This window comes from Plasmodium cynomolgi, chromosome 11 (genome assembly GCF_000321355.1).
Source record: "Plasmodium cynomolgi strain B DNA, chromosome 11, whole genome shotgun sequence".
In the NCBI taxonomy this organism is placed as follows: Eukaryota; Apicomplexa; class Aconoidasida; order Haemosporida; family Plasmodiidae; genus Plasmodium; species Plasmodium cynomolgi.
This window is the reverse complement of record NC_020404.1, coordinates 1,855,280-1,862,790: the sequence shown is the minus strand read 5'-3', so window position 1 is coordinate 1,862,790 and position 7,511 is coordinate 1,855,280. Positions and strand designations below refer to the sequence as shown.

Genomic DNA, 7,511 nt, shown 5'->3' with positions numbered 1-7,511 from the left:
GAGGCGCTCCCCAAATGGGGAAAAAGTCCCAAAAAAAGGAAAACTAAACCGCGTAATGCTCACAGGCTGATAACCTACCCATATTTCAACCCCGTTAAGTCGTCACAATCAAAATTGCTGACTAAAAAAAAAATGTTGATCGAGGGAGAGGGGGAATAGGAACACCCCAAAAGTGTCTTATTTTTTGAGGCAACTTTTGCCGCGTGCTTTACCGCTTTGCTATTGTTGTTACCTTGCGCGGTCGCGCGTGGGGGAGTTAGTAGCACAGAGAAAAGGGGAAAAGAGAGAGCAGGAAAAATGGATAGGCAAAGTGGATAGGCAAAGTGGACGGACAAAATGGATATGCAAAGTGGACGGGAAAAGTGGAACGGCCGGGACCCCCCCCTCGAAATGCCTAACATGAGGACACTTATAAATAGCAGAGTAGGGAGGCTCCTTCGCCAAATACAGTTTCTACTCCCCCTTGATGACTTCTTAACCTTTTTAATGTTCCCTTTTTTGGGGAGCAATTTGTTGAGACCCCCTTAGCCACAGCTAACATTGCAGCAGGGGGGGAAGGCATAAACTGGCCCAGAGGAGAGGAATAAAAAGGATTTCGAGGCGATAACAACCTATGTGCAACTGCGTGGACATGGGAGCTCCGAAAAAAAAACGCGATCGAATGCCACCGGACCGCGGCTCAAATGTATCCACAAATGGGCCTCCAAATAGGCATTCGCTAAGACACAGAAAAAACTGGCAAAAAAATGGCATCTCAAAATAGCGGCACACAAATGGCACCTCAAAATAGCGGCACACAAATGGCACCTCAAAATAGCGGCACACAAATGGCACCTCAAAATAGCGGCACACAAATGGCATCTCAAAATCAGCCAGAAAAAACTTCCGTAATCTCTCCAACAGCACGCTGTAAATCCTCCTTGCTTGCTATTTTGGAAAAATACAATTTATGCTTATGCTTGCCTTTGCAGCCGAACTCCAGCTTTATCATTTGCGTCACTTGGTCGTACTTGGCAGCGTACGTCCCATCCGGCATGACATCCTCCACCAAAGTGTGCAAATAGATATCATCAAACGAGAGGCAAATCACCCCACCAATTGTAAAAGCCTTGAGAAAACGAAACTGCTCGAAGTAATCACTTTTGCTGTATTTGTTCTGAACAATGGGGAAGCCCGTCACTAATATGTTTCTGTCTGTCCGTTTTATTTGACCAAGCAGGGACGCGAAAGCTCTGTCGACGATACACTTCTCATCAGTGTGGCGGTGGCTATTCCCCTCACCGTGGCGGTTGCCATTCCCATCGCTGTAGCGGTTGCCATTTCCATCGCTGTGACGCCCACCCCTGACGCCGCCCTTTTCCGGCTTCTCCACCTCAAAACGAGCCACCCCCCGTCTTATCCCCTCCTTCACCATTTCCTCACGCACCAGCTGCGCCATATTGATGGAGGCAAAATTTTTTAAATGAAAACATAGCAGAGATGATAGAAGCAGCTGAAGCTTCTCGCTTTGAGGAACGAACAGGATAATGATTTGGGGGCAGAAGAAACTCTCCGCATTTCGCGGCATGTCCTTATTCACATAAATGGTCATCACTTCTACGTCAGCGTGTTTCTTGGAGATAACGTCTCGCAGGTCTCTCGCCGCTTGGTTATACTTTCGCAGCTTGTCCGCGCGCTTTGGCTTGCCCCTCGGTTTGCCCCCGCCGTTCGGCTCTTCCTCATCGGCCTTTCCCACCTTGTCATCAACGCGGCCTGCCTCGTTATCAGCGCCGCCCACCTTATCATCAACGCGGCCTGCCTCGTTATCAGCCTTACCCACCTCGTTATGATCGCTGCCTGCCTCGTCTCCATCACCCCTCATCTCCGCCCCCTCCAGGGGAGACCCCACAGCATTGCTACCCACAACGTTGCTACCCCCAGGCGAAGCGACTCCAAACACCCGGTCGTCATTTAGCACCGCACAAGTGTTCGCTCCATGGACCCCGCTGGCGTCACCCCCGAACAAGTTATCCCCCTGCACGCTGTGAACCAGCTGAATGACTTTCTTAAAATTTGTGAAGCGACCAAATGTATCAACACAACTACTACCATTCTCACCACTCGTCCACAAGGGTACATCACACAAGACAATATTTGCAAATAAATATTTACTTGAATGTTTTACAACCCTCTCCAAGTACATGAAATAAATTTCGCTTATCGTTTTTTCCTTTTCTTCTTTTATCCTCTCAGCTAGATTTTTTACATACCCTTCCGATTTTTCTTCAATGATGGAAGGTAACTCTCTTAACACGTCTTCACAAAACAAATAGTGAAATGAACCCCCGTTGGGGTTTTTTTCAACTTTCCTTTTTACAAACTCCTTCACATCATAGTTGTCAGGGGCGTGGTAGCAAATCAGGTTGGGTCTAATTCTGTCCTCTACTTTTTTCAAAATTTTTTTTTTCTTCGTCCTCCAGTTGGTCATTTTCTTGGGCGCCCTCCGTGGGGTGGTCCGTAGCGCGAAGCTTCTCCCCTGAGGAATGTCCAATAGTGGTAGCCATCTCATCATCCTCTTTACCACCACCATTGTTGTTAGCACCCTGGACTGCTCCCCCCGGTGAACCCACCTCCACTGTTAGGAGACTCCCCCTGCTGGCGAACCAGAGGACCGTGTCCGCCAGGGGGGATGCTTGCACGGATGCGGCGTCGAACAGGTCAAGTGGGGGAAGTAGCTCAACCGGGATGGGCTTCTCAATCGTGGCGGGCTTCTCAACGGGGATGGGCTTCTCAATCGTGATAGGCTTCTCAATCGTGATAGGCTTCTCAACCGGGATGGGCTTCTCAACCGTGGCGGGCTTCTCCCCCCCGGCGGGTACCACCAATATGCACAGCTTGATGTCGAAAAAGAGTTCCAACTTTCGGAAGTCCTCTACCCCCAAGTCGCTAGGAAAGCCCCCAAATACAAAATAGCTCGCGTTCAACCTAGACACAAACTGGTTCATTTTTCTTACTATTTGGTTTACTCTCTCCTGATTTTTGCCACTCCTGTCATTTTCGTCAAACACATCGTCAATGAGACGCCGCATGGAGTTGGGGTACCCCCTGGATGATGATTCCCCCTCACTCATAAAGTTCAAGTCACAGAAGACAACGCGAGGGTACTCATACTGCAGGTATAGGCCAATAAAATCGACACTCTTCAAAGTTAGGTTAGAAATTAGAATCACTCTCCTCTTTGCTACACTTATCAGATCAAACAGATGGTACACCCCTGAGGACAGCTTCTCTGCTTTATTGTTCACATCAAATTGGTGAACTGTCACCCCTTTACTCATTTGAGCACCCTCCTCCCCTACGACGAAAGAGTTGTCCACTTTGTAGTGAGCAGCTTTTTTATGTCTACCCCCATTTCTGTTATTACTCCCCAGTTGAAGCAACCCCTGTTGAGTCTCCTTCCACTCCAAATGAACCGCATTCTCACCCACCAGGCAATTAAAATAAAACACCACCAAATTTGCATTCGTCTTTTTTTTTATCATTTCCATCTGCTGCATAGTACGGGGAAAATTGCACAGGATAAATCTTCGATAATCTTTATCCTTTAGAGAGTTCAATTTTTCAGTGAGAAAGGAGAGTAGTCTATCCGAGGGAGCCGAAGAACAGTCCAGTCCGTCCTCACATGCCTCTTCCCCCTGTTTCTTCCTCCTCTCCTCGTTAAACAACTTAACATGGTCAACAAAAAGGTAGTTGTAACACTCCACCAAAAAATGAATTTCACTCTTCAGGTGATTCAAGTTCACTCCCAAAAGGACCACTATCTCTATTTCTAAATTTTGAACAAAGTTGTCAAAGAAATTTTTCCCCTTTCGGTAGATCAGTATTTTCCCCTTATTTAGGAAGTGCTCTATGAGGTGTTTCCCGCCTCCATGGAGGATCGAGAGGAACGAGTCCAGTTGTGCGCTTATCCCCATTTCGCCTCGTCTCTCTTCATCGTGTTCCTCTTCACCGCGTTCCACTCCACCGCTTTCCCCTTCACCGCGTTTCACTCCAACCACTCCCCATCTCGTCGCTCTCCACATTTGCGCCCCCCTTCACAACCAGCAAGCAGAACGCTGTGGGGATTATATCCTCCCGCGTCAAGTAAACCAAATCAATCACGCCGTAAAAACCAGTCAACACGTAGCTGCAGTAGGACCTATTCCTGTCCAGATTCTCCTTCAGAATTCGCTTTACCAAATCTACCGTCAACATGCTGTACTTCCTTTTCGTGTACTCTATTTTTTTCCCCAGCAAGGATTTCTTCTTCTCCTCCTTCATGCACAGCTCGCTGAAATTTAAGTTGATGTACCCTAGTCTCTCCAAATGCTTTATAATTTTTAACCTGACCTCATCATTATCTCCGCTAATCGGGGGGGTGTTCTTCCCCCCGTCGTGAATATCCGGTATGATGAAAATTTTCTTGTTTCCCTTGGCTCCTTTATGCAAGATGCTCATTTGGTTAGGACCGTCCCGTTTGGTTCCTCCACCTGCATTGCCACGGCCGCTACCAAGGGGACTACTACTTTGTTTAACTTTCTCCTCCTCCCCTGCGTGAGCTACTCCAGCATTGTCCTTTCCCCCAAGTGGGTGTAGATGTCCCATTTTTTTCCCGACCTCTTCCTTCTTCTTTACCTCACCCATTATTTCTCCCTTTTTCTGCTTAAGCCACTCGCTGAGCCACATGATGGCTGTCTCTTCACTCGGTCTTGACTCACACATTTTGGTAAAGCATTCCAGAAGGACCTCCCCCAACTTGACATTTTCCTCTTCCTTCTCATAAAAAGTAACATTTTTCCGATACAAAAAATTCTTTACCATGTCGACAGTAATCGATTCGTTGTATTTTTCGAAAACAAAGTACTGTCTAATGAGACTGTTCATTTTTTTTTTATCCTTCACGAATATAATGTCATTGTTATCGAAGCTGAACATGCTTCTAATGCTGTTTGGCCTTTTCAATTTGGATTCCTTGGCGCTCCTCCCTCCCATTAGGTAGTGTAAACACGTGATACAGTTCACCCTAGAAAGGGTGATGATTATGTACTGCGTCTGTGGCTCTACACTGGGGGCTACCATTCCGGGTTCTTCAAACATGTTTCTCAAACTATCCTCGTCAACCGATATTATTTTCTCTTCCAACACGTTGAATCCGTAATCATGCAAGTAATCTCTCAGATCGTTTAAGTCCTCTCCACTTAGTGCACCTCTTCTTGTTAGCAAAATGCCATTTTCGCTGCAAAAATTTTCTTCACCAAAAAATAGGTTTATCTCTCTGTCTATGTTGTCCTCATTCGGGGTGTGCTGCATCGGAAAAAAAAAAAAATTAATCCGTGAGGAGAGCACACTTCCCTCATCTCGGTGTGCATTTAAACACATGGACCTCTCTTTCCCCTTTTGTCCTTCCCCCACCTTCCCACCCCAACCCCTACCACAGCATTCCGCATCGCGCAAGTTCCATACTTCTTCTTCAAACACGCACTCGGCATGTCTTCAAAGGGAACCGTAGAAGAGCAGGGGCCACACAAAATCTTTGCCAGCCTTATGCAGTTTTTCCCCTCAACAATTAGGCACACTGAAAAGGGGAAGGAAGCACAAATGAGAGATGCACACCGGGGTGCAGTCACACATGCATCTTTTCACGCACGTCCATTTGTTGCAGAATCTCCGAACTTTTATTTTTCTCCCCTCCGTCCAACCTATTCCCTTCGCAGAGGTCATAAATTCTATCAGGGCATCGTAGTAGGGCTATTGGGAAGGAAAAAGAAAAAAAATACAAAAATAGACAAGTAGACAAGTACACAAATAGACAAGTACACAGATACACAGATACACAGATACACAGATACGCAGATACACAAGTACACAATTAACCACGCCACGATGCGCTAACGTGCCCGTGGGCCACCCTTCTGCGAGGCGTAGCTGCGTACCTTCCCAGCCGACCCCTCGTACAGTCTGCGCACCCGCTCCGCAGATAAGATGCCCCTCTTCACTGCGACGATCAACAAACCAAAATTCAAAATGTCGTTAACTATGTCACCTATCTTGTTCTGATCTATCACGTCCGGTTTTAATATTATCAAAGTTCTTTCCAAAAAATTGTGGTCCCGGGGGGGGAAGAAGTAATTCAGGTCTCTACTAAAGTACCAGTCATTTTTGCTAAAGTAGAATGGGACATTCCTGCACTTTAAGTTGCACTGGTATTCTAGGCTGTCAGAAGAGGGGTCCAAAAGGGAGGAAACAAAAACAAAAAAAAAAAAAAAATCAACAAAAAGAAGCGACGTATGGTGGAACGGTGTCAAGTGGCCACACCTAAACATGTGGAGGGATGTACATGCACGTGTCTATCTGCACACACCCCATGCTCACGCGTGTATGTATAACCATTCGAAATATTTTTCATCCTTGATCAAGATAGACGTGCTCTTAACTAGCGAATTCAACTTTGCCGCCGTGTTGCCTTCGATGTGTTCTACCAAAGAAATGACTGACAGCCCGCTTTCCACGTACGCGTAAAACTCGCCTATACTGCTGTACTGCTCAGGCTTGTCGATTAATATTTCTTTTATTTCATTCTTCGCGGGGACGAAAAAGGGGGGAAAAAATTAAGGAAAAAAAAAAAAAATGACAAAATGGGAAAAGTGCAAAATGGTAAGAGTCCAAAGTGGCAAAATGGCAAAATGACAAAATGCATTGCAGCCAAATGGGTCCCCCCAAACAGGTGCCATCTGTTTAATACGCGGAACGAACGCCAAAGCTGCGCCTGTTCTTTTGTCCACTATCGTTAGTAGTATCTCCAAGTATGCCTCCATCTCGTGTGCCCAACTGTGGGGCAACTTGTGCGTACTAGTCTCTCCTTCTTTGGTTCCCTTTGCGCACTTTGTCTACTCAATGCGTTCCAGTGCCTAACATGTGCCTACGCGCCCAAGCGCGATGATTAACTGTTTCGTGGTTGTTTACTTCTGTCAAGTGCACTTTCTTCCTTTTTAAAATGATGAAGTTTTTTTCTTCTAGTTTTTCTAGGACCTCTTCATCCTGTGTCAGCGCGAACGATGGGTGTATGTGTGTGATAATCTGTGCATGTGCAGATGTACGTATGCATATGCATGTCCACACGGGGGAGCATTCGCATGAAACGTGCACACGGGTCTATTGTAAACACATCCATTTTTCCCCCCGCATCACTCATTGCATAAACTGCGCCAGTTCGCCTCATAATCGCTTCTCCCATTTGTTACTTTAAAATTGTTGGTAACGTCCGGTAATATGATAAAAATACATCTTTCGTCTTTCATCATGACTCAGCACGAGTATTGACAGAAGAGGTGAAATGCGTGTGAAGGTACTGTCATTACACCATGCATACTACATAAAAAAAGGTGTGTTCCCCTTTTGAATAATCTTGCTTAATGCAGTTCCTTCTGATGCTCATTCGTTTAAGCAAAAGGATTACAAATAAATGAATAACGCTATTTTAATTTGCTTTTTCC

General features: G+C 46.0%; 1 protein-coding gene across 1 annotated transcript; it reads right to left on the bottom strand.

Annotated features, from left to right (window-relative positions):
• Positions 1–868: 868 nt before the first annotated feature.
• On the bottom strand, positions 869–6,833 carry PCYB_115080 (nucleoside diphosphate kinase; the record flags this gene model as incomplete). The annotated part of the gene is made up of 8 exons (XM_004223387.1): positions 6,741–6,833; positions 6,391–6,596; positions 5,952–6,231; positions 5,718–5,766; positions 5,451–5,593; positions 4,015–5,322; positions 2,721–3,953; positions 869–2,515 (listed from the first exon to the last, which is right to left on the bottom strand). The coding sequence occupies exons 7-8, from the start codon at positions 3,951–3,953 to the stop codon at positions 869–871; spliced, it is 2,880 nt and encodes a 959-aa protein (XP_004223435.1). The 5' UTR covers positions 4,015–5,322; positions 5,451–5,593; positions 5,718–5,766; positions 5,952–6,231; positions 6,391–6,596; positions 6,741–6,833.
• Positions 6,834–7,511: the final 678 nt, after the last annotated feature.